The sequence below is a fragment of the Chiloscyllium punctatum genome, chromosome 14, assembly GCF_047496795.1.
Source record: "Chiloscyllium punctatum isolate Juve2018m chromosome 14, sChiPun1.3, whole genome shotgun sequence".
Classification (NCBI taxonomy): domain Eukaryota; kingdom Metazoa; phylum Chordata; class Chondrichthyes; order Orectolobiformes; family Hemiscylliidae; genus Chiloscyllium; species Chiloscyllium punctatum.
This window is the reverse complement of record NC_092752.1, coordinates 28,573,785-28,601,619: the sequence shown is the minus strand read 5'-3', so window position 1 is coordinate 28,601,619 and position 27,835 is coordinate 28,573,785. Positions and strand designations below refer to the sequence as shown.

The following is a 27,835-nucleotide window of genomic DNA, read 5'->3' as shown; positions in this document are numbered from 1 at the left end:
CTACGTCTTTTGATGCAAGTGTCCCTCCGAGTGCCTCTCCAAATGCACAAGTTGGTGTTGGGAGAAGAGAAGCGCCTGGTGGAATGATTGATGGTTCTTAGTTTCATTACAGCGTGTGATTAAATTCTCTGAGGAGGGAGAGATTGTAACTGTCAATCATGACAGATGGGCACTGGAGTGTGAGAGACTGCGGCTGTCAGTGAGAGGAGCAGCTGCTGACGGTGGGGAGGGCTTGGGGAGGGTGGGTAGAGACTGAGGCTGTCGATCAATGCTGGGGCGGGGGAGGGGGAAGAGATGGGGGAATGATGTCAGTGCCTGATTCCGGTTTACGCAGCGGTAACTCGCAGTCTAAGCAAAGGCAGAGTTGGAGCTAGTCTCCCTTTGTGGGAAGGAGCCTCAGTTACAGCAAAAACCAGCGGTATCATGGACAGTGACGACGACAATGTGGAGGAGACGGTGGAAGGTGAGCTTGGGAGGCTTTGGTGCCTTACCTCCTGGAACAAGCCGGGGGAGAAGGGAGGGTCAGTGCAGTGCGGATATACCCGGCCCCAAACCGCGCGGCTTCAAAGAGATGCCTTTTATTTATTGCTTTTAACCCACACGTCGAAAATCAATTGCACGTCAGTGAATATACTTGGCTTTTTTTTAAAAAAAAGATGTTTTGAAAAAGTTTTTCCTCCCAAGATTTTGTTTTGCACTGTTGACGAAATGTAAATTTAATTCGTCAAGATAAAGCCCATAATTTTGGTTTTTGCAAGGACGTCGAAATTCTATTCTGATTTCCCTGGGAATGGAATGGATTCTTTTTAAAATCAAAACAAGTGCGATTCGCTTTAAAATACAATGTGCTACTTTAACAGTTATGTAACCTGGATTATTGTGATGCTGGCAGTACAGATAGTCCCTCAGAGGAACAGAGACTGAGGCTGTGTGTTTATAATTTGTTGCATATTTATAATCTGAGAGAGAGAGCCTGGAAACTTTTTTTTCTCTCCCTCGTCCCATTCCTTTTTAAACAATGTAATCTTTACATCACAGCGAAGTCTTCAAGGGGCGGTCATTGTCAATGTTGCCAATTTGCTGCACGATTCCCAGTATCAATTGTTACTTCAGAAGAATTGAGGAATAAAGCTTTTCCCAATTGTTAATGCCATACACAACAGAGAGGAAACGAAAAAGCAATTTCTCATTCTTCGTGACACTGAATGTTCAGCTGTTGTTTTCAATCGTAATAAATAACCCAGTTAGAAAAAGTCATCTCCAAACTGGGTTTCGCACCAGTGAGAAAAACAGTTAAGTTGATGCCTTCCTTTTGATTTTAAGTGGACAGAATTCCTGGTGATATTTAGTCAGATGTGTAGTGGTCATATATTGCAGTAATTTGCATTGTTTTTTCTTTGGATTTAAGATGATGCAATTTACTTTTGTGTGTGTCTGTGCTGAGGTTCAGTAAGTTTAAAATGTTCCTGTTGTAGGTCCCCTGGATGAAGATAACCAGCCACATGGGTTCTGTAAAGTTACCTATTCCTCTAGTGACAGATTTGAAGGGCATTTTGTGCATGGTGAGAAGAATGGTCGCGGGAAGTTCTATTTTTTTGATGGCAGGTAAAAAAAAAATCAAAAGTCCATCAATTTGAAGCTTATTACTTGTTATTTAGATATTTGCTCTTTCAGAGGAGTTTTTTTGCCTGATCTAAGTTAGGATTTCTTTTGTTGTTTGTCATTTGGAATGTGACTAAATGTGTTTACTGGGAAAAAAGGTGGTCCCCTCCTGTTCAGCCATTTGCTGTTGCACTTAATCTATAAATCAGAAGTTTATTGACACTATCAATGTTGGTGATTCAAATTTCATATGGATGTTTCATTTCAGTTGATTTATAAAGAATATTTGGCAGCATGCTTGTTGCAGAATGTCTCTACAAACTGCTCCTTTGCAATACTGCCCAGTTTGAAAATAAGGTCTTATGTTTCGACACCCACTTTTTGATGGCATTATGAGTGTAGTTCATATAAATTAAACTACAGATATTTTCTGTTGTGGAGGGAGATTACCTGTTTTCCTTTTTTTAAGATTTTCATAATTACCTTTAAGAGTGGGAAAAGGGGTGGGGGGGGAAAGAGAGATGGATGTTTTCTATCAGTGTCAGTACTGCCTTGCCAGCAGAAGTTGTTTGTATCATGAAAACACTATCTTCATACACAAATGTGTATGCAGCTGAACTGTGAAGCACTTTTGGGTACAAAATGCATTGTTTTTAGTTGGAGAAAAAGAGGGAAAAAGTATAGAATGATGTCACTTCAGTAACTAATTTATAGAACTATTGGATGGGGGGGGGAGGTAAATCTTTAAAGTTGCTGTACATGAGAAAAAATATGATCTAAGGAACTAAAATTTAAACATACAAAATTTTATTTCTCCAAATAAATTAAGTTCAAAGACTCCAACTAAGAAATAGTGGTCTAATGAAATCACATTTAATATGTGTCTATAACATTTGTACTCACTTACTGTAAGAAAACTTCGCTCCATTATATTTTATGATTTTTGTATCTATTTTCCTTTTATTATAATTCCCTATCCATTATGTAGAATGGGATAAACTTCAGGGTTGTATTTTGGTGTTCACATGCCTGTAGGTCATTCTAAATCTTTTCTCTAGTTTCTCCATCTGAAAGTTTTCTCAAGAACCAAACATTTTATATCTTTGAGGTTTTGTAAAAAAAATTAAAGAATACCAGACCCTAGTAACAAAATTAAATATTTCATTAAGTTTCTAATAGGTTCATTTAAAAAGCTCAGCCTTTTCCAAAAGTTCAAATTGTAACTGGGTTCAATATATTTAGTGCTGCAGTTTGAGCATTTGAAGTGTATCTAATTTCTTAGCCGCATTGATTAAATATTTTTCTTTAGCTGCAAGCCACCTTTGATCTGTGGAAAAAGAACCCATTTCCAAAGGTTTTTCTTTGAAGGAATCAAATGTATATGAAGTATGGTTATGAGATGAGGGAAAATACATGCTAATTGCACTCTTAGTTCTGTGATCCAAAAAAACACAATGAACATAAAATGCTAAAAGAAATCTGAACACTAATATCAATTATCTCTTCTGTGAGATGTTATGTTTTTAAAAAGGTCCGTGCTAAGCAATTATACTTGTGAAACTGATTCAAACTGAGATAAGAATAACAGACATATATTTGAGAAAGTGAGACAGGCAGAATGAAGTAATTACAGAGAAAGAAGGGCAGTTTCTTCTAATTTTATTTCCTTACATTTAAATAAAAATTGAGAGCAAACAAGCTTTCTTTAAAAGAAAGTTTGGAAGGGAGGAAAGGAGGAGGAGTAAAGGGAACTACTTACCACCTGCTTTTGTGGGCAGGACTGATGAAGTAATTAATCCAGTGGCGTCACAGTTGAAGAGTAAGACGTGAAATGACTGACCATGTCAATTAGAAGTAAAATAATGAGTGATGTAAAATTTGCAACTAATTCAATTGTGTCAGTTTCCCTTGTGGTGTTAATAGCTCCTGGTGTTCCAGTTAGAACGGTTGTAATTGGAGTTAGGGAACAAAGAAGCATATATCCACAATCAGTCTGATAACTGGGGTCATGAGTTTTCAGATACACTATTTCCATAATATCCCATTCCAAATTAGAAAGAGTAGCACAATAACTTTTTTTCTCCAGATAATTCATTTGTTTATTCACATGTAAGACAGAAATAAATGCACTAGCTGACTTGCAACATTACTAAGTAAGAAAGTATTTGTGGTGTGATCTTGTATCAATCCTCTGGTCCTTGTACTTAAAAATATCTTTGTGTATTACGTTATTCTTGGGTCTTTACAACCTGAGCCAGAAGGAATTTAAAGGTAAAGAAAATCAAAGATGCTAGAAATCACAAACAACCACAAATTACTAGGATAACTCAGCACGTCGGGCAGCATTTGTGGAGAGATAGTAGAGCTAACATTTCAGAAGCAGGGTCCCTGGACCTGAAATATTAAGCTCTACGTTTTCTCCACAGATGGAACTGCCAGACCTGCCGAGGTATCTCTCAATTTCTGATTTTGTTAGGAATTTAAAGCTAACAGGAAGACACTTGATACTTTTTGAGAAATGGATATTCAACTCAGAGGCAGATATGATTTGGAAATTGGGAGCATAACAGACAATGAAAGTCTTCTGAATTAAAAGCTAATTAATCTAATTGCTGAAAATATGAAACAAAATAACACTGAAAGCGACAACAAATCAGATAGCATTAATAGGATAAAAGGTCAGCTGACATTAAAGGTATAAACCCTTCTTTAGAACTGAAATGTATTAATCATGAGTTAAATAGGACCAAATCAATTGTAAGAGTGTAAAATATGGTGCAAGCAAACTTGTCTGGTGGAAAATCCAATAGGCTCAGCAGATAACTTAGTAAAAATATGGAAGTGAATCGTCCAGGCGATATAAAATTTGATAAGTTAAGGAAATGAGACACACACATACAAAGACTTGTACTTATATCCCAAAATGATTTACAGCAATTACAATTGAAGTTTATTCACTGTTTGTAACATAGGAAATATGGCAGCTAATTTTCTAAAACAGCTCCTACTAATTGTACTGAGGTAATGACATTTTTTAAATTGTTCTCATTTTTTAAAAATATTCTTATGACATTGTAAAAGTACATTAAATAATTCATCTTTGGATGTTCCATGAAGTCTAATAATCAGCTTCTTTCAATACGATACATGAAAGGTTTCCCTACACGTGTAAATATAACCTGTACTAACAACTTGTATTTGCACTTTCATGTCAAACCATGCTTTGGTTATAGCGCAAGGTATTTTACAGTTTCTAGCCTCTTGGTCTAATATGGCAGGAGGGTCTAAGAGGGTGGCCTTTTGTGCTTGAGCTTTTGCGATGGTTACCATGGGTTTTAGTGTCTCTTGTCACAAGAAATGGGGGATGCTGGTTGCAGATGGGCTGGCACCATGTTCAAACTGAAATCTGGTCAGCAACAAGTAGTTGATTGGTTTGTGGAGTTATGACCAAGGCAGTCTGCCTGCCAATAACTGTGGTTAGATCCTGAAAGCTGAACAACATGTATGTGTGAATGATATTACCAGAAGATTTTGGACCTCTGGAAAGGGAGATAGTTTGTCTCTTTGAAGTAGTAAATACTTAAAGCCACCTATTGGTTTAGACCGAGACATTAATGTATGTTAGCCACGTGCCAGTGCTGTCTCTGAAGAGCTGAAGAGAACCAAGAGAAAGCAGACTGAGAGACAGCAAAGGGTTCTGGCTAACAAAAGGACCATCTCTGTTAAACCCTGTGGACAAAAGCCATTGAATTGTTTCTCAGTTTTTTTTCCTCCCTTCACCTGTAACAGCTGTTTTTTTGTGCGCATATGTAGGGGGAGTTTCATGAAGGGGTCAAAGTTTTGATGTGGTAGAATTATATAGTAAAAATCACACAACACCAAGTTAAAGCCCAACAGGTTTATTTGGAAGCATTAGCTTTAATATTGCTGCTCCTTCATTAGGTGATTGTGAAGCATAAGACACAGAATTTATAGCAAAAGATTACAGTGTCATGCAACTCAAATGATATATTGAACAAACCTGGATTGTTGTTAAGTCTTTCCTCTTTTTTTTTAGAATTTTTTGGTTTATTAATATGTAAATCGCAGAACTTCTTCCAAGTCACCTTCTCGATAACTTAAGGTTTTACAACAAAAGGTGACATCTCAGCTCAGAGAGTACATTAAAGATGTGAGGTTAGAGTCTGGCTGTATTCCAGTCTTGAGTCAGACTGGGTCTATTTCCAAAGTGGAATTTACAAAGTATTACATGTATTGACTGCTGGCAGATTATGCATTTTTTTGAGCAAAATAGAATGTATCTCCAGTACAAATTCACCTCATAGATTTGTATGTGTGTGTATGAGAGAGTGAGTGAGTGAGTATGCGCAAGCTTGGTAATGTGTGTGTGTGATAGCATATAAACCTGTGAGAGGGTGGGTTCTTGGATGTGAGCATGGGGGGGGTGGTGTGGTGTGTGTGTATATGTCAGAGGGTCTGCATGAGTATGAGAGTATGTAAGAGTGTGTGTGTGTGTGAAGTGTAGTGGGGTGTGTTCACTTAATCAAATAGGAGTTCAGTGCACATTTCAAAGTTTAATGGTAATTGTGTGGAAATGAGAAAAGAGAGTGGGAGTGGCACACCCTGCTGGTTGTGTCATTGGGAATGGATTTTCATTTGGTGAAATTTTGTTAGTGGTCCTCACTTGGAGAATGTATTTAGTCTTTTATTCCTTTTTGTTTATGGAAAACAAAAGCTGGAAGTAGGACATTGTTCCTCTGACTATTTCTGCTGTGATGTTAAGGGCGGCATGGTGGCACAGTGGTTAATTAGCACTGTTGCTTCACAGCGTCAGAGACCCGGGTTCAGTTCCCGCCTCAGGCGACTGACTGTGTGGAGTTTGCACGTTCTCCCCGTGTCTGCGTGGGTTTCCTCCCACAGTCCAAAGATGTGCAGGGTCAGGTGAATTGGCCATGCTAAATTGCCCATAGTGTTAGTTAAGGGGTAAATGTAAGGGGAATGGGTGGGCTGCGCTTCGGCGGGTCGGTGTGGACTTGTTGGGCCGAAGGGCCTGTTTCCACACTGTAAATCTAATCTAATCTAAGTCTAATCTAATTTCAGGCTATTATATTATTTGACTCTGAAACCTGTCAACATTTGAAACTACTCCTGTTCACACCTGATGGTCACGTATGCACTTACTTTCAGCAGGGGTCTGTGAACAGGAGTAAGAACCTCAGCCAGTTTACCTTGACCCACTCTGGCATAGGGCTTCTCTGTTAATTAGCATTGGGGGAGTTTAGCTAACTCAGCACCGGTGTAGTTTTGATGGGCTACAAAGCTTAGTGTTGTCATGTGCTCAGCTTCCCCTCCTAAAATATGATGGAAGGGGACATTTTGCAATTTGCAAAATACCAAGGGATGAATGTATAAAACCATTGGCAGCAGACCAACCTTCATTTTTGAAGTACTCTTTTACATTGGCAGGGATAAAATCTGTGAATTTCTGCTGATACGTCCCATCAGGGGTCAGTTTGTAACAGTATAAAATAAGAAGTTAAGGGCTCTTGTGGCACAGTGGTAGTTATTTCGCCTCTGGGCCAGAAGATCCGGGTTGAAATCTCACCTGTGCTGGAAATGTCTGAACATGTTCAAACAATAGGTTGATTAAAGATTCCTAAAGTTCAAAGGTACAGTGTAATGCTATCTTTGCTACATTAGCCTTGCATTCTGAGCCCAAACATAAGGAATTGGTACACTGAACAAAGTACTGAGGTATTCATTGTGAAACTTCTCCTTTAGAGAGGAGGCAAGAAAATTCTTGGCACTGAATGACAAGTTTCTCTACATTGTGTAGGTTTAATGGTCAGAACACAGAATTCCGTGAATATCTTTGTGAAATTATTGAATAACTTACAAGTATGAGGATTGCCTTATTTCTAACCAGCTGTAGTGCCCCATGTTATGGATTTCAGGCTGTTCTTGTAGCCTCCACTTCTTTGTGTGGATATTATTTTGTCAAAGTGGCAGCACATCCTGCAACTACAAACACATTCCCAGCATACCTTTTGAAAGCTGGTCTGAGGACGAATTGTTAATGTGACCATAGAATGTTGTGAATGCTGAACTTTGCACGACACTTGGGTTTGAAATGTCTGTTTAACTTAAAGCAAAACAAAGTTGTGAAGAGAGGACTGCTGAATGTCACCCAATTTCTGGAAGATCTGAGATTGGCATAGGGAGAAATTTGAGAGGAAACCCAGAGTTTTGAATGGCAGTTCTAGCACATTAGGCAAGTGCTCATAGAACTGAATAAAAACTGTGTGGCTGTAGAGAAACCCAGAACTGCTTGATTTAAAGACTAAGCAGGATAATTTTGAAGGGTCCAGTTTCTGCTCAAAAGTAAGATTGTCAAAGGACTGTGGAAACTTTGACCTGGCAATGATTGGTAGAGGTGAACCTTTTGCTGGAAAGCTGGAAGTGTCTTTGAGACTTATTTTTAAATTTCTGTATATTTGTCAGAAGCATGGTATAGAGTGAGTATTTCCTAAGTCTCAATTCAATTATCTTAGTGCAAAACTTAACTTTTCTTTGTTTGAAATCAGTTGTCTGTTAGTGTTTGACTGATTTATTGATTTTAGTCTTTACCTGTTTGTTCCAGTAAAAGTCCTGAAATGTGAAATTTTGCTGTTCAGCTATTATTATTAGTTGTTTTATCAAAAAAATTAATCACTTATAGGTTTGTATAGAGGTTGTGACGACTGGTCAAGAGTGTTCCTGGAGTGAAAGTGAGAAGTAAATAATTCCGTAAATACTTTTTTAAAAGCTTTTTGCCTTCCTTCTGGCCCCCAGTAATTGTGACATTCTGTGCTCTAATGCAAATAGAGTACAAAAATCCACTGGGAAATGTACATATTGTTATTGGAAGAAGAAATTAAATGATTTAAAGTGGCAAAGAAACAGAGTACTGCAGAGGCCAGTGATGTGGTGTCTCATTTACTTGACCTTATTAACTTTACCAGCTACTGAGATAGGTCAGGGGCTAGAAATAGTTGCAAATTACCCTTCTGCCAATTGGAAAGTGTCTCTGTTTCCTTTCCCTGTGAAGGCCTAATCAAGGCAGCAGCCTCCATGGGATGAGCAGCATTTTGTTGCAACATGTTATCCAGCTGCTTGGAGGAAAAGGTCAGTCAGTCTTGGTGGATCTCTGCCATCAAAAAAAGCTAGCACAGAATCAAACTGGATCTGTGCATTCATTAATGTTCAATGTTTATCTTTGAGGTGGTGCTGGTAAAATCCCCACATTTAATACTTAGGTGGGGAGAAAATTGCATTACTGCTGGTTTTGCAGATAAGTCATTACCACATATCATCAACCACATATTCCATGTTCATTGAACAATCTTGCCTTTGATATTATAACTTCTCTGAAAATTAAGTGGTAAGAGAGGATTTGAAGTTAGAAAAACACTTTTTATTTCAAAATGAAATTTATTGCACCAGTCATTTACTTGGACTGGAGATCAGATCAAGTCTGCAATTTAGACTGAAACAGCTACTTCATTAGGATTAAACTATTTCACTTCCTGTTGATGAATCATCGTTTTTGTTTGTATGTTTACCTGCCCACTAATTTTCTAAGTTAGAACTGAGTTCATGTTTAATTGGACATAATCTAGTTTTGCTTTCAAAAAAGAAAGTTGTATACACAAACAGAAGTCCAACCAGTGCAGTACATCGTTCGGTCATTTTGAAATGTGAAAATCTCTCAACAAAATTACTCATAACCTGAATAAATATTTGATGGGAATCTTTCAATTTTGCTTGTAGGCAGAACCAACTAAGTGACTTGGGGGGGGTAAAATGTGTAACGTCATGTATCCCTTTTTATTATTTAGCACTCTGGAAGGGAACTGCATTGACGATGCTTTACAAGGACAAGCTGTGTACACCTATGAGGATGGCAGTACCCTCCATGGTACCTACATTGACGGAGAACTGAATGGCATAGCTGAGGAATATGATTCAGAGGGACAGTTGACCTTCAGGGGTCAATACAGGGATAATGTTCGATGGGGTGTTTGCTGGATGTACTTTGCGGTAAGCTTCAGTTAACTGGAGAAAGGCTTTGAAAATCGTGGTTAACTTGCACACTAATTAAAAGGATCTTTTTCGATCCGAGCCTCTGGGAAATTATCTGATTAGATTAGATTACTTACAGTGTGGAAACAGGCCCTTCGGCCTAACAAGTCCACACCAACCTGCCGAAGCGCAACCCATCCATACCCCTATATGTACCCCTTCACCTAACACTACGGGCAATTTAGCATGGCTAATTCACCTGACCTGCACATCTTTTGGACTGTGGGAGGAAACCGGAACACCCAGAGGAAACCCACGCAGACACGGGGAGAATGTGCAAACTCCACACAGTCAGTCACCTGAGGCGGGAATTGAACCCAGGTCTCTGGCGCTGTGAGGCAGCAGTGCTAACCACTGTGCCACCGTGCCGCCCAAGGCAAGGTCAGCTGTTTGGTCCTTTAATTGGGCTCAGTACACCTATTTAATTTTCTGAATAGAAGATCCACTTGTACGTCCATGAATAAAATGTCAACTTTATTTTATCGCTCTATACAATGTGCACCCAAACTTTAGTAAAGCTATGGTCAAAGTGACCCTTTAATGACCAAGGTAATAAGCAAATCCAATCAAGGATGAGCATCGAACACTTTTGTATTGATAAGACAATTTTAAAAGCAAGAAACCAAAAAAAATTCTTGGCAGAATATACTGTGTTGAAATGGTAATTCAGCTATATCTAGACTGGAAAGAAACGTATTAAAGTATATTTTCTGCTCACTACTATCAAATAGAGTAATCAGGCAAAATAAATTATATTGAATTGAAATATGGCTATGTAAATTTAAAGCCAGTGCCTGGAGGGCTTGTTTCCATCTTTCTTTATTTAATGGTGGGCTCTCAAGTTTATGGATTGTTTGAAAATAGCATGTGACACCATAATGTGCAATTCTTCATAAACAGAGGTTTTCACCCTTTGACTCACTTGCAGTTGCAGGACAATCCCTTGCGGCAGTGAGCCAGTGATGTTGTTTGTGAAGCAAAGAATCTGGCTGGAGTGCAACTTTTTTTTCTCTTCCACAAACTGTTCATCAATGGGACAGTTTTCTGGTGCCCTTGTTTGCCATTCAGTTCAGCTTACACATGGGCTGATCAGGGGCTTCTGTGGGTATCTTTATAATTCGTGGAGGTGCTTTGAGTGCTTGCACAATTTTTAGCTGCCATCCAAGTCTTCCAAAAGCTGTGGACAAAACCATTGGCCCTTACCTAACATCACCCCTGCAACACATTCCCAAGACCACCTCTTCCAACCACCACCATGGCCCACAAAATGGGGTTGAATCTATCTTCAAGCATCAAACTGGAGTCACGGTGGGGGGAATGAAGTTTACAAAGTTTCATGAGTTTATACCCTGGCTGCAAAACCACCTATTTTGTTACCATGTGTATTATTTACCCTAGCTTCAAGATTAATTTTAGGTATCCATCATATTCAGAAAAGTATGGTAGGCTCTGGAGGGAGAACTTTTATTTGGGCATTGCTCCAACTTTGTGATTCAGAGGCTCATGTGCAGCCAGTTGAGTCACAGCTGACATATGGTGAAGATGGAGAAAGCTGGCAAAACAAAGGTTAGGTTTATTATATAAGAAGTTGCCTTGTATTTGAGTTTTCATTGCCATAAACATCTAAGTGTGTAGTGCTTACTACTGTGCTCAGAAATTGCCTCAGAACAACTTCTATTTTGCTGCTGTAACTGTTCCAGCATTGCAGAAACCCCACTTTTGCAGGGATGTAGAGATATGGTCCTTGTCTCTTTGGTGACAAAGTGAGAGCAGGTCTGAGGAAAATCTCTGGCTACGTTTCCAGGATTTACGAAAATGCAAGATGTGAACATTGTGTGAAATGAATGAAGTGACGTATTATCTTTATTTGACAGGATGGAGGCTGCCTTGTAGGAGAGGTGAATGAAGATGGGGAGATGACTGGTGATAAAATAGCTTATGTATATCCTGAGGGAAAAATAGCCTTGCTTGGGAAATTTGTTGATGGGGAACTTATTGAAGGACACCTGGCAACTCTGAAGTGTGTATCTGAGGGGAAACCCCAGTTTGAGCTGGTACCAAATGGTAAGAAATCATGATTTTATCATTACATTGTTTCATCTCATAATGCACACCTTTGTTTTCAATCACCTTCTTATATTTTTAGAAAATTCTGAATGTTTTGCTTAGGTCAAAATGGTGGATGATGCATCAAGCCAACAAGTGTCATATTCTAAACTTAGAAGTATTTGAAAATTTTGAATGTGAAAGTATGTTAAGGTGTAAGTAGTATTTAATTCCCGGGATGGCACCTATGGAGAGAAACGGAGTTAACATATCCAATTGACTTTTCATTAGAATCTTTCAACCAGAAGAATTAACTCTGTTTCTGCCTCCATAGAGATGCCCTGAGCTGCATTGTATATCCAGGACTTTTTGATTTAATTTCAGATTTTTTGCATCTGCAGTATTTTACGTGTTTCTTTATTGTAGTAACCCTGCGGCGTGGAGCAGTCTGGAAAGCATCCCCCTACCCTATACCTGTAACCCTGCATTCCGTATGGCTAATCCACTGAACCTGCATATCCCTGGACATTATGGGGCAAGTTTTAACATGACCAATCCACATAACCTGCACACCTTTGGACAGTGGGTGGAAACCCACGCAGACATGGGGAGAATGTACAAATTCCGCACAGTCACCTAAGGGTGGAATCAAATCCCTGGCACTATGAAGCAGCAGTGCTAACCACTGAACCACCATGCTGCCTATGGAGTCGGAAAATCAATGTTTTATCTTCCTGATGAAGGGCTTTTGCCCGAAGTGTCGATTTTTCCCGCTCCTCAGATGCTGCTTGATCTGCTGTGCTTGTCCGGCACCACACTCTTGTCTATTCTTATTGCTTTCCAATCTCTGCAATACTTTTATTATAAGTGCTTTATGTAGGGTGTTAAGAATGTATGGAAGAGAGAGGAATAAATCAGTCTATGTCTCTTATGCTGGTAACCAAATGGGTCTAGTAGAGAGTTGTGCAACGAGATGGAGTGAGTGGATTTGAGTTTAGGTTTTGGTAGGAAGGATGTTGATGATTTCTCCTCTGTGGATGATCATAACCTATGCTTTTCTCTTCTCAATTTAATACAATGGAATTAGGAAGGCAAAGGGGAACTATAAAATTGAACAAATATAAATAATAACTAAGTAATTTACAAATGCTTAAATAACAAAAGAAAGATTTAGGGTAGTGAATGGGCCACTAACAGATGCACATAATCAATTCATAAGTGATGACATTGAAATTCAGGAATATGAAGTTAGTTCCTGTAATTCAGTATTTACTAATGGACATGGTATTAGATATCTTAGCGATAATGTTATGGTAATTAGTTCATACTTCCCTGGACATGCTGTATACAGAAAATACTTTAAAATAATTGAGGCATTCCTGTGGGACTAAGGTAAAAACTGAGATGAGGACAAACTTCACATAAATTGTTGATAATCCATGCATTGTGTTTCCTGGGTTGGTGTCTGTGAGAAGACCAGTTAGATTGGTTACTTACCCTGCATTTTTACATGACGTGCAGGACTCTCTGGAGATTCCTTGACTTGCTGTCCATTTGAAATAACAGTAGCCAAAGGGAAATCTGGAGATTGCTAAATCTTTGGTAACTATCTTCAAGGCCAATGATGAGTACCATCATTTCACCAGCATCTACAAAAACAAGACCATTGTGTTGGTGTACAAAGTTTTATAGACCAGACCCCCCTCAAAATACTTTTAAGAAGGTAACCTGGACCCTAACTTTTTCTTAACTTAAAAGGCAAATATAAAGTGCTCTGTTCCAGATGCAATTCGATAGGTCAAACTAGTCAACATTAAGCAAACGTAATTTATTCAATCACTATAGTGTTAAAATACAACAGAAGAAGGAAGTTTTCCAATAGATACAGTAACTATTATTAACTAAAGTGTCATCCCATAAACACACCCTGGGCATAAAAGACAAATTCAGAAACAGATTCTCTCTCTTCTATTCCGTGTATCCCCCAGAGAAAAGATATTAAGCGAAAACTCAAGAGTAGCAGCCAGGTGACATCTACTGCAGCTTCTAACCCTGATGAGACTCCAACAGCAGGTGCTGACTCTTTAAAAAGTAAAGAACTAAAAGCTAGAAAACCTGGTTAGAGTTGACCACACCTTTCCTGGCTGTTTCTATTGTTCCAACCTTTTAAGAACCAACCCAAGGCCTCACAAGCTGTTTGTTACCGTAAGGACAAAATATACCTCTTAAAGCTGCAGCATTGTCACACAATATTTTAAAGGTGTCAGGAGAAACTGAGAATTCTATTATTAAAACAGCATATGAGATCCAGCCTTTAGAATTACAGGCATAGGGTGTAGTGCAAATAAGTCATGCTGAACATTTATAAGATAATGGTTAGGCCTCAGTTTGACTTATTATTTTTGATTCTGGCCACCTCATTTTAATAGGTATTTAAGAAGCCTTGGAAGGGGTGCAGATGAGAGTTGGTTAAATATACCAGAGACACAGTATTTCATTTGTCGTTAGACTAGAAAAATTGGGTTGTTTCAAGAGAATTCAAAATCATGCAACATTTTTGATAGACTGCATACAGAGAAACCATTCCCAGTGACAGAAAGCTTGGAGGATTTATATTTAAGGTGATTTGCAAAAGAACCAGAGGTGACATGAGGAATTTCTTTTCTTAATGTGCAGTGATTTGTTATGGTCTGGAATGCATTGACCGAAAGAGTGGTGAAACCCAGATTCAGTGTCTTTTTTTAAAAAGAAAAAAAGACTTGAAAGGAAAATAATTTGCAGAGCAACAGAAAAGGAAGGAACTCATTTATAACTAAGTGTCAGTACAGTGGTCTCCTTTGTATCATTCCATTTTGCTGTAAATTCTCTGTCCTGTGATCCTGCTCCACTAGCTAGCTGACGAAAAAGCAGTGCTGTGAAAGCATGTACTTCTAAATAAACCTGTTGGACTATAACCTGGTGTTTAATTTTGTCCACCCCAGCTCCACATTATGACTCAGAAGTCCAAGAATCATAGCCAGTCTGACTCTCCTTTCTTAATCTTGATAATTTGTACAATAGGATTGTGGGGAGATTTCTGTTTGTACAAGCTGCAGGGAATCATTTCAATCTGTATAATCCCTGTTTGGGTCATTTTTGAATCTTTTGATATTTTACTCGAAGAGTTTATCTCACACGAAAGATTGAACAAAATTATTTTAAATATAATCCTCCCTTCAGTTAAATTTTTGATTAAATCAACTCAAGTTGTCAGTGGCACAGAGGTATGTTACATCGTATTCAAAGTAAAATGGCAAGCTCTGAACATATTACTGCCCAGTATGAAAGATTGTGAACAATTACCTTACCTTAAATGCAAGTAGGTATCCCTCACTTGGATTTATTTTCATTTTCCCATGTAGAGTTTACTACATATTTGCTGCATTGGTGTAGGAAGCAGTGTATAAACTTTCCTGAATTGAAAAGCTGTAACTTTAATAAGAACAAAATGTTGTAACTGTATAGCATCTTTAACTGGTAAAGCACAAGGGATGTTTAACCAAGAATATCATCAAACAATATGTAACACAGGATTGGTGACCAAAAACTTAAACAAAGGAAAGATTGTAAGATGTGTCTTTAAAGGAGGGTAGGGAGGATTAAAGAAATAGTACAAAGTATGGGATTACTCTGCTAAACGGTCAATGGAAAATAGTAGAGCAGCTAGCAGTAGTGGCATACTGATACCTGAGGATAACCTGCTGGAGGAGGTTATAGTATGGCAAGGTGAGACCGTAAAGCAGTTTGCAAATCAAGGTATTGTTGAACCAGGAGCTGACGTGGGTCTGCAGGTAAAGGGTGAAATGAACAGCTGTGTAATAGGATATGGACATCAGAGTTTTGAATGAGATTTAGCCAGAGTGTGATTGTTGACAACCTTTCTTACTGAGTAACTTATATATTCATAGTTTGCCATGTTACTCTGAATAAAGCAGAATATACTTCTGCTCCATTAACAACTTCAGTTGATTTTACACAAAATTAAATGCTGAAGAATGATTATTCTCAAAATAATTCTGTTCATCTTTCAACAATAAGGAGACAACTGGTATTGTTGATTCTGAAGATGGGTATTGTTCTGATTAAGATGTATATTTAAAGCTAATAATTATTTTTAAAAGACTCATATGGAAAATTCAAGAAATATTGCCTGAAAGTCTGAAACTGTTAAATCTAATATCTTCCTTTCTTCACAACAGGTCCACTTTACACTTTCGACAAGTCCAGCTCATTTTGCATTTCTACAAATTGCCTCCTGCCTGATCCTTATGAAAATGAAAGGTTGTTTAAATTTATTCCCTCCATAAGCCGGCTTTTTCATTTTTAAATATTGAAATTACTAATTGTTGAAGAAAACAAAATTTTCTATCTTGTCAGTGACTGTTGTCAGCATGAAATAACTGTTCTGGTTGTGAAAAAGGAAGTATAATGTATTCAAAGATTAAAAAACAGCAAAGGAAGTACTCTAGATTCATTTTTGATCTTGAACTGGAACGTGCACACCAACCAGGAGGGGGGGGGGGTTGCAAGATGAGCTTGAAATTGAGTCTCGTTAACTTTGAGTGAGTCACCCTTGACCATAGTATCAGCACTTGCAGTTCAGTCATTTTATAAAGATCAGTGCCTATCTAGCTGTGGTCCAAAGTCAGCCATAGAAGAGCAAAATGGACAATAGACTGATACCAGACCAGCGTTTCTTGCAAATACTTGGAAACGTGTGTGGTTTTCCTGGCTCTGCAAGCTTAAAATGAAACTTGTCTTTTAATCATTGGCCACTTGCTAGAATGTGTCCATGCCTGGAAAACCTGAATGGACCAGGTCTGATATTTCCCTTGCTGAGAGCAGGCCAGGTTTCTTAAGATACCCTATCTAGGCATTTATCCCTTCCTTAGCACATGGAGTAGTTCAATGAAGTCTATTAGCTGTTTTAGACGGCCACCCCAAATGTCTGAACAAAAAGTCAACCTTAATATTGGGATTGATGCCTCTTAAGGTGTCCCTGGAGGTCAGGATGTCAGTCTCTGAACTTGGCCATCATTGTCTAATTCTAGACGATGAGCACAACAAGATACAGGTATACTATACAGTATTTCCAAACATTGGAAATGCACATCAGCATCTGTCAGCTCTTCACCCAAGGTTAACTAGTATTTTTCTTTTCAGATGTAATAGACACTCCGGTACATTTTCAGCACTTTTTGTTTTTATTTCAGAATTGGATTTTCTCAGACTGTTGATAAAGTTTTCTATCATAGTTCAGTTTTTGTTCAAATTTCTTTTTTTGATCATCTTTGAGTTGTAATTTTTAAAAATGACTATTCCTATTCTGCAAGTAATGGGTTAGCTTCACTCCAGTTCAATTTTACATCATGCTTAATGTGAAACTCGATCAGTTTCTTCCTAAATATGTTCAAATTCTTGGCTAAAGTTTTGTGATAAATCAATTTTACCCCAACGTTTTGATCAATGATCTGGAATAACAGCCATTTTCTTGTTGGATGGTTAATTATGGTTTACATTTTAATAAGTACTTAATACTTTAACATATTTACAAATTGTAACAATTGGTTTAAAAAAGTCTTTCAAAACTGTCTTGCATAAAGCAGGAGTAATTATTAAAGGTGATGTAAGTTTATGAATTTGAGTGCATTCTGCAAAGAAAATTTCTTCAATCTCTCTTTTTTGATCTGTCACCATGAGCTGATTTGTGAAGTGATTGAGGTAGATCTATGTCTTCGCCAGGACATTTAGCATTTCCTGGACAGAACGCAAAAAGCAATATCAGGCAGGGAGGATTGCACACCTCTTTTGGTACTTGTCGAACTTTCATTCATTCATTTCAATGGATGGAAAATTGGACAGGTCATTACTGATCAGAAATGATCCCTGACCGATTTTTCTGTCTTCACTCAAGTGATGCTTAAAGGCCAGGTAATGTTTTTAAAAACAAAAAAGCCCAACCTGAAACCGTACGGAACCCATATGAAGCAGAATTGGAAATTGCTGGAAAAGCTCAGCAGATCTAGCAGCGTCTGTGAAGAGAAATCAGAGTTAACATTTCAGGTCCAGTGAGAAGGGTCACTGGACCCAAAACGTTAGCTCTGATTTCTCTTCACTGATGCTGCCAGACCTGCTGAGCTTTTCCAGCAGTTCTTGTTTTATTTTCTGATTCACAGCATCTGCAGTTCTTTTGTTTTTTATGATGAATAAATGGACAGGGCATGACACACTGCCACTTTCAGTAACATTTCATAGTTCAGAAATAATGGATTAATTTGTTAATTATTATTCCATAACTTCAGGACTTTCAACTATTAAGGTAGTTGGGAGAAGCATATCACATTCCCATTATTTTGGCAAAGATACAAGGCATGGAATGTCGACTGTGTTCTGAATTGAAAGAATAAGCAAAGTTGAGGTAAAATGAGATCTGATCAGTTGATGCTGAATTATTGTGGTCACAATCGTGGTGACTCACTTTCTGTGATCGTGTTGAAGGGGCGATTGTCTATTATAACACCCTAACTGCACTCATGAGCAGCGAAACAAATGCAGCACCTAACATCATTGGTGTCATACACATCAGGTCAACAATCTATAAAATCCTCAATAAAAGCCAAAAGAAAAGGGGATGCTGTAAATCAGAGACAAAAATAGAAAGTGGATATCATGAACTGGGGAGAAAGTGTTATTTTCATCAAACCTGTTGGTAAACATAACTTTGGGCGACTGAAGTCTGGGGAAGTGGATGTTCTGTACATCTTGCTGAACAGTATTTTGTCAAAGGAAGAGGTCCTAATAGTGCAGTTTTAAGTTTAGATAGTGTGACTGTGCTTTTGTCAGAATTCTCCCTTATCTACCTACCGTTCGAGATATTGTTGGTTGCAAAGGCAGGGACTCCAGCAAAGTTAGTTATATTTCCTAGCTTTTTGTAAAAATAAGCTGGTCAAGATCAACAAGCTAATTGTTTTTCATTGGAAAAAGCAAATGCTTCGTTCTACTTTTAAATATATTGCAGTGATTGCATATTTGATCTAAGGACATGCATAAATGTTGTTTTGTTATTTCTCCTGAATTAGGGTGTATGTTACTGAATCTCTTATTCCACATGCTGGGGAAGGTTTGTTTGCAAAAGTAGCAGCCGGACCTGACACAGTCATGGCTTTCTACAATGGAATACGATTAACGCATGAAGAGGTGAGCATCACAATTCCAGAGTTTCTAATCAAAGTAAAATCTATTGGTCAGAAAGACTGCAGACCAGTCAGTTTGTTTGTAAGAAAATCACTTGGATATATTTTCTTTCCAGGTAGATGCTAGAGATTGGTCGCTCAATGGGAGCACTATCTCCTTGGATGGTGATACTGTGCTAGATGTTCCTGAGCCTTACAACAGTACAGAACATTATTGTGCCTCCCTGGGGCATAAAGCAAATCACTCCTTTACTCCCAATTGCAGTTATGCTACGTAAGTATTTTTTTGTTATGGGTAGTACTTTTGAAAGTCATAGTCATAGAGATGTACAGCATGGAAACAGACCCTTTGGTCCAACCCATCCATGCTGAGCAAGTTGATTGTATTTTTTTTTTATCTTGGCTGAGATGGCCAGTGCTGACATGTATGTAATGAAAATGTCATCTCCTTCTCAACAAAATTCTCTAACTAAACTTTGCATTTTGCCAAAGACCACAAGTTCAGATTTTTAGAAATCTGTCCTCTATTCTTGGGTGAAAAATTGAGGTTGGAGTACAATGTCAAAATCTCTTGAACGTGATCTTTCCTAACTTCTAGCTGGGCAGAGCATACCTGAAATGAGCCCTGGTTAACCTGCTAATTCAGATAAGGGCCCTAATGGTGGTGTAGGATATCCTATTCAAATTGTTCATTGACTGGAGCCATGCATCCTTCCTCTAGTCATTTAATACCTTTGGCCTTACCAATAGTCCATTAAGGCGACTGTTAATAAACACACACAAACGTATGGAAGATTTAGTTTTGTCGTCTTTTGGCTCCACAGATGTGCTGCTGGCCCAGGACTCTGTGCCCCACTCCTTGCCTTCCCAAGGTCTGTCTTCAGATTGTGGATTGTGTGGAGGTTAATACCTCCCAGGGTCTGGTGACAAGCTTCACTGGATTAGATCTTGGGCTGACATTGTCAAATTTGCAATGCAACCCCAGTGTCTATTCCATGCTAAGAGCCAGTACCACAGAAATGTCTCCCTTCCTTGTGTAGGGTGTAGAGTACCAGAATGATGTTCTCAGTTTCACTAATTACCTTCAAAACGTGCATGATTGTTTACAGATTTAGGGGAATCTTTGGGCTCTCGAAGGTGGGAGCACAAAATAAGTTAAAAGGTCTTGACATCAACAGAAAATAATGAAGCTGTAGTGCTTTCTTGTGTTTTTAAAACAGAACTTGGTAATGAGTAGAATGTAAGTTTCTGCCAGTCGTAGATTTATACAGTGCAAACAAGGCCCTTGGGGCCATTGAGTATGCATCGACATAACTACCACTAAGTGTACTAATTCCAAAGACTATGTCCCGTACCCTAGAACGTTAATTTGTTTCAAGTGTTCATCCAAATAGTTTTTTTTAAAAGGTTAAGGTTTCTGGCCTCCACTACCTTTGTAGGCAGTGCATTCTAGATGCCCGTTACAGGCCATGTGAGAAGGTTTTTTCTTAAATCCACTCTGAATCTCTTGCCACTTAACCCTAAACTGTGGCCCTTCGTGATTGACCACTCAACCAAGGGGAACAGCTGCTCCCTATTGACTCTATCCATACCTCTTATACTCTTACACTCTTCAAACACGCCCCCCTCAGTCTATTTTTCTCTAAAGAACAATTCAAGCCTGTCTAGTCTCTCCTTACAGCTCAATTGTTCCATCCCAGTCAATGCCCTTGTGAACCTCCTCTGTACCCCCCTCTAATGCTGTCACATCCTTCCTGTAGTAAGATGACCAGAAATGCGCACACTACTCCAGCTGTGACCTAACCAACACTCTGTTCAACTCCAACATGACCTGCTTGATCTTATACTCTATGCACGACTGATAGAAGCAAGCATCCCATATACCACCTTAACTATCCTGTAAATAATTATCTGATGATCCTTCTTAGGCTACCCAGTGTCCCATCTTTCATTAAATACTCCTTCATTTTGTTTCTTCTTCCAAGGTACATCACCTTGCTCTTATCAGGGTTAAGCAGACCTGCCACTGCTCTGCCTATCTTCAGTGTTAACCACCCCACCAATCTTGCTGTCATCTGTAAACTTGCTTAACATTCCCCCCCATTTTTAAAATTTATATCATTTATAGAACATAGAAAAGTACAGCACAGAACAGACCCTTTGGCCCACTGTGTATTGTCGAGGATTAATCCTAATCTAAAATAAAATAACCTAACCTACCACTCATCACTGACCTCCAGGCAGAATCTACAACCACTCTCTGCCTTCTGTCAGCCAACCAATTCTGAATCCAGAGAGCCGAATCTCCCTGTATCCCATACCTCCTGACTTTATGAATGAGTCTACCATTGGGAACCTTATCAAATGCCTTACTGAAGTCCATATACACCACATCCACTATCCAACCTTCTTCAACCTGTCTCATCACCTCCTCAAAGAACTGAATAAGATTTGTGAGGCATGACCTGCCCCCCACAAAGCCATGCTGACTGTTTTTAATCATGCTATGCTTTTCCAAATAGTCATAAATCCCATCCCTCAGAATTCTTTCCAAAACCTTGCTGACCACAGAATTAAGACTGGTCTGTAATTGCCAGGGATTTCCCTATTACCCACCTTGAAAAGAGGAACAACATTCGCCTCCCTCCAATCTACTGGTATGACTCCTGCGGAGAGTGAGGAAGCAAAGATCTTTGCCAGTGGCTTCACAACCTCATGTCTCGCTTCCCAGAGCAACCTAGGATAAATTTTGGTCTGGCTCTGGGAACTTCTCAATCTTAATGTTTGCCAAAATTTCCAGCACTTCAACTTCCTCAATCTCTATCTGTTCAACCCTGTTTCCCAGCTCCTCAAAGTTCTAATTCATAACAAGGTCCCTTTCCTTACTGAAAACCAAAACAAAATACTCATTTAGGGCTTCCCCTATCTGCTGAGACTTCACTCAAAGGTTCCCTATGCTATCCCTGACCGGCTTTACCTTCTCCCTGATCATTCTCTTATTCCTCACATGAGTAAAATACCTTTGGGTTCTCCCTAATTCTTCTTGCCAGGCCTTTTTTGTTCCCCTCATGGCTCTCCTCAGTCAATTTTGAGCTCCTTTCTTGTAAGCCTGTAATCCTCTAAAGCTGTGCTAGATCCTTGCTTCCTCCACCTTACATAAGCTGCCTCCTTGTGACGAGAAGCTCCTCTGTTCTCGTCATCCAAGGCTCCTTAATCTTACCCCTTGACTGTCTCAGAGGAACAAATTTATGCATCACTCGCAACAACTATTTCCACATGTCTGTTGTGCCCTTTCTGTGGAACAATTGCTCCCAATTTGTATTTTCCAACTCCTGTCTGATAGTGTCATCATTTCCTTTTTCCCAATTAAACATCATCTCATGGTAACTACTCCTTTCCCTCCCCATAGCTATGGTAAATGTGGTCAGTTGTGGTCACAGTGACCAAAGTAATCTCCAACTGCGAGATCTGACACCTGTCCTGGCGTTTTGCTGAGCACCAAATCCAAAATGGCCACTCCCCTCATCGGCCTGTCTACATACTGAGTAAGGAAATCCACCTGAACACCTGACAAAAATGGCTCTTTCCAAACCATCTGAACTAAGGAGGTTCCAGTCAGTATTGGGAAAGTTTAAAATCACCCATAACAACATCTGCATTTTTCCAAAATCTGCCAGCCTGTGAGTTCTTCGATATCCCTACTGCTATTAGGGGGTCTGTAGAAAACCCTCAATGAGGTAGCTGCTCCCTTGCTGTTCCTAACTTCCACCCATACAGACTCAGTAGACAAACCTTACTTGACAATCTTCATTTCTGTAGCTGTGACGCACTGTCTGATTAGCAACGCTACAACCCCTCTTTTGTTTTTTCCCCCCTCCCTGTTCTTTTTAAATGTTCTAAACCCAGGAACATCTAGCAACCATTTTCTGTCCCTGTGAAACCCATGTCTCCATTATGGCCACAACACCATAGTTCAAATACTAATCCATGCTTGAAGTTCATCACTCTTATTTCTGACAATCCATGCATTAAAGAGGACACACTATATTTTTATGTACATTTATGTATATAACAAACAAAAGGGGTCCCTTTCCCTTGAAAAGAACCAAGAAAATTGATGACCACTCAAAATTTAAAAGCCTCAATACATTCACTTAAATCTGTTTAATTCTCACTTGAGTAGTGTACATTTAGTTGACGGATGTTGCTTATGCATCTTCCTGGCATTTGGCATTGATACTGCAATTCTGATGCTGTGAAAACCACATCTGATTCTTACTTTCCTTTTAATGCTGTTGGCCTGGAAAGAGTATGGTTTAACATACAGTATACTTGAATTCAACCATGTTTTCAAAATTACTTTTTTGGTATATCATTATAACTTCTTCTGTCAAGGTTTGTTCATCCTCGGTTTGGACATATTAAAAGTATCCGTACCATCCAGGCAGTACAGAAAGATGAAGAACTTACAGTTGCTTATGGATACGATCACTATTCTGCAGGCAAGGGTGGTCCAGAAGCTCCTGACTGGTACAAGCTTGAACTGCAGGCCTTCCAACATGTTCAACGGAAATGAAATTTATACAGCTTTCTCTTTAAGCAGGTAGCAAAAGCAGAAGAAGCTATGCACTAAAGCTATGTGGAACTGCCAGATCAGGATCATTAAAATGCTCTGTTTTAAAAATTATCATATACCTTGTATATAAAATATTCAAGGTTAGATTTATTTGTGAAATACAATATATAAGGCACTTGAACAAGTAGATATACATTTACATCAGCACATGGAAATTTGTTATGTAGCAGTAAACACTATTAACCTATTAATTATACAGTGTAGCTTGTCCTACCCAACAGTGTTAACATGCGCTTTCTAAAGTGGCTCATGGACTGCTAGATGCACCTTGGCCATTTTTATTGTTTCAAATCAGCATAATCTGTTCTACTTTTAGGCAAGTCTAACTCTACACATACTGTTTATGGGTTTATAGTGTTCACCTCCTAAATGTCCAAATACTACCAATGATAGCTGTTTCATCTTTAGCTGAATTGATTATGACTATTCATCATTTGATGTTGTAACTGGGGTTTTAATGAAAGCTAACACCGGCTCGTTGTAATTTTTGTAACTTGTCCACTTTAATTGCGAATAACACTTAGCACCATTTGATAGATTTTGTCGTCTGGAGAAAGCATTTTGAGTTGCATATCAGTATCGCTAGGGTGAAGTATTGTTATTTATAGATTTTGCAGATAGCTCAGTGAGAATTTAAGCATTTATTCAATAATGTTCAAATGCATTAGTTGGCATTTATCATCTCGTGTCATTTGCAAAGTATTTAATATTAATATTAAATATAGCAATTGACAACAATGTTGCACTCTGATCTTCAGATACAACAGCTTAACTCATGGTGATTCGTGTGACCTTGTTGATAAGATGCAAGACATCAACCTTGCACTTTCTGTAGTTTGTTTCACAACACTGAGTAAACAAAGCCAGCAACTGAAGAGATGCAGCATAATCCAAATAGAGCATTTTTATGTAAATGTGACAACATTGTCTCAAGTAACAGTTAACCTTGCTTCAGGTATAGAAATATAACCATGGCCACATGCAAGCATTTTTCTCCTAAAGAACAGTAGCACAATCTAAAATTGTGTTTCAGTACAATACTCTTTCTTTCTTGAAAGCTTGACTAGTTAAACTCTGCATTTTGTAACTGGTGGTTGCAGCCTTATTAAATTACATAGTTTTGCTAATGTAACTGAAAAAAAAGCTTAACTGGGTGAGAGTATGAGAGATTGGAGTGGTTCCAAAAGTTTACAGATTCCCCTCTAGTCTTCTGATTGTGTGTATCCTCTTTCGGGGTATTAAATGAAAGTGTGTGCATTTTATAAGAATGTCTGGGTGAGCATGAGAATTGTTTTGGTTGATAGGAGTGGGAAAACATTTATAATATGTTTTGGTTTTGACAAAATGAATTATGTTGTAACCAATATATAAAGTTGATAACTTGGTACAGGTCAAGAAAATTTGTTTTCTAATGGTGATTTAAACAAAAATGTGGTAAACTGTGAATAAATGGATTTTTTTACTGTAAAGATAGAAATATGCAGAGAAGAACAAATCATGGATCTAATTGATTTTTTTTAAGAATTGTAATGTATGTCACTATTTCAGTGCATGGTTTGTTTTCAAATATGAAATGTTCAGTTTGAGTCTCAACTTTTGTCATTCTTTTGCTTCGGATCAGTCTTGTTTGACTGAAAATGAGGGTGGGTTACAGTATTTCAGAATAAAAGTAATGGACTCTCGATCTTTTTACAGCATTGTAGTGCCGTATCCATCAGTAATGGCATTTGTGGATTTGTCAACATATTTAACAGCAAACTCTAGTGCAGAAGTTCTGCATTGCTGACTGAATTCATATTATAGCAATAGGTTATCAGTGGTAATAAATGCTCCAAGCTTACAATTGACTGGACTCTTCACTATTTTCATCGCCTAAGACTTTGATCCTGTGATCTACTTTTTAATTAAGTTTCAAGTGAATTATCAGTTATTAAATATCATTTTTAAGATATTTAATTGCTCATTGGTTGTAGAAACCATGTGGTTTTGTACTGAGCTGTACATGCCAAAAGATATCAGAGTTCATTCTTAGTTCTGTGCTGAGTAAGTTGGTTTCTGAGCAGAGGGAAATATTAATTTGGATGGTGAGCAACCACAAGGAACAGCTTATATAATAGAAACATTTTTGGAAGTCAGGTAGTATTTGTGAAAAGAACCAGTGAATGTTTCTGAACTGAACAAGTAATAACTATCGAACTTTTAGGTTGATTGCAGATAACTGGGCTGCTCATTTTATTAGAATTGTATAAGAAACAAGGCAGTTGCACTTCAGGCAGGCTGCCACAGATCTTTTCAGGCACATTTTTGCAAATCACAATGAACAGCTATGGAAACAAATACAATACCTATTGTAGATGTCTATTTGAGGACTAAATGTCAGCCAATGAACAGTAGAATACCTCTGAAATGTTACATAATATCTTTTTAATTTTAGGCCACCTGAATGGAAGATTGGGCCTCAGTTTATTGGCTCTTGCAAGTATGTAACATTGCCTCAATGATGCATGAGTGGCAACCTAATTTATGTGCTCAAGTCCACAGAACCAGAACCTGTTCCTACTTCATAATACGCTATACACCTTGGAATAAAGCAGCTGCATACACTAAGAACAAGCTATTTCTGTATACTGTTTTATTATGAGTAGCAATTTGTTGTAAAATACTGCATTATGAAACATTACACACTTTTGCCAACTACAAGCAAGGTTAGGTTTCATCTCAGGAACAATTTTAAATGCAGCTCCTAGAGGTGAAAAGATAGGCTTAGATTTTTTTTTGCTGCAAGTGGGATTTTGGTAGCTGGGGAGTGTGAAATCTCAAGTGTAGCATGGACCTATGAAGAACAGGTCTAGACTTCGGCAATTTATTTAGGTAGCCAGGATACATGTTTGGAAGAGTAAGATTCTTTATTGGATATGATGCTAAAGATACCTTTTTGGGGAGGTAAGATGCCCTTTAGAATTCTTAAAAATGTGCATAAATACATTACTGTCAACAGGTCTGTCAGAAGCAACTGCTAAAGGGCATTTAGAAGTCCTAGTCTAATTTTTTGAAATAAATGTCTACAGTGTCAATACCAAATGATTGCCTGTTAAATCTACTGTCTGCTGACTTAAGCCAAGAGTTTCCATTATTGCATTAGTGACCAATTTTATAACTGTCAATTGGCTTGGTGGGGGGTGCTGCTATTTGTTTTGTTTGATAGCTACAGGTGATTATGGACTCTGGTATTATGAATTCTGTTGCTTATTGTGGATTTAAGTGAAATGTTAGAAGGCTTTATTTAGTTGAAAGGAATATAAATATAGTAAATAGACTTTTATTAGAGACTTTTCTATTTAATATCTGCAATAGATGTGTGTAACTTAATGATTGATAACAATGTTCTAACTAATGATTACAGAGGTCTTCCCATTGATGGATGAGCAGTGTAAGGGCAAAGGGTGGTGAGTATGTGAGAGAGATAGGATCTGAAAAGGGCTATTGAGGTAGGCACATGAGCATACACCTTGGAATGGGGGCTTGAAGGATCATAGGGTTGGAAGGGAGGGATGAGATGTTGGGGAGAGGAAGGGCTGTTTCACATTTTATTCATTGATTTTAAACTTTGAATACAGTATTTGATCCCCAAGGCAGGCCTCCTGCTCAATCCAGCCCACCTCTGCAAGTGGTAGCCTCTTTTTAAGGTCACTCAACCAGGCTTCTAATCCAGCCTGTCCTAAATCCTCAGGCCGAGCTGAAAATGATACGTTCCAACTGATGTTTTTAAAGGTCAGGTTCTCATTCCGGATGAAGAGCTTCTGCTCGAAACATTGCTTCTCCTGCTGCTTGGATGCTGCCTGACTCTACTTTTCCAGCGTCACCCACTCACTGATGTCCAGCATCTGCAGTCCTCAATTTTTACAGGTTGACAGAGATGGTTCTCATGCTGTCTCTGCACCTGAATCAGGAATGAGTATCCTGGCCATGGTATTCCAATGTATGCAATGTAGTAAATATTCCATTACTATGAAAGATATCTTGAAAATTAATTTGAAATCCAAATGTCCAAAAGTTACATATTTTGAGTGAAATAAATGGCAGTAAAGGTACACTTTAATTGTGCTTGGTACTTGTTCAATATACATAGAATCACAGAATTCCTACAACTTGGAAGTAAGCTATTTGGTCCATCAAGTCCATACCAAGCCCCTGAAGA

The 27,835-nt window shown here is 38.4% G+C and overlaps 1 protein-coding gene across 1 annotated transcript; it reads left to right on the top strand.

Annotated features, from left to right (window-relative positions):
* Nucleotides 1-310: 310 nt before the first annotated feature.
* On the top strand, nt 311-26,254 carry setd7 (SET domain containing 7, histone lysine methyltransferase). The gene is made up of 8 exons (XM_072584099.1): nt 311-463; nt 1,476-1,605; nt 9,480-9,681; nt 11,598-11,787; nt 16,008-16,089; nt 18,888-19,005; nt 19,118-19,275; nt 23,397-26,254. Exons 1-8 carry the CDS (start codon nt 424-426, stop codon nt 23,575-23,577), a joined length of 1,101 nt encoding a protein of 366 aa, XP_072440200.1. The 5' UTR covers nt 311-423; the 3' UTR covers nt 23,578-26,254.
* The last annotated feature ends 1,581 nt before the right edge of the window (nt 26,255-27,835 follow it).

What these genes read in the sequence shown, in the direction of transcription:
- setd7 (XM_072584099.1), top strand. Translation starts at nt 424, where the DNA reads ATGGACAGTGACGACGACAATGTGGAGGAGACGGTGGAAG. An exon ending in GTTTGAGCTGGTACCAAATG is followed by an intron (nt 11,788 to 16,007) that starts GTAAGAAATCAT and finishes TCTTCACAACAG; the next exon opens with GTCCACTTTACACTTTCGAC. An exon ending in TACGATTAACGCATGAAGAG is followed by an intron (nt 19,006 to 19,117) that starts GTGAGCATCACA and finishes TTTTCTTTCCAG; the next exon opens with GTAGATGCTAGAGATTGGTC.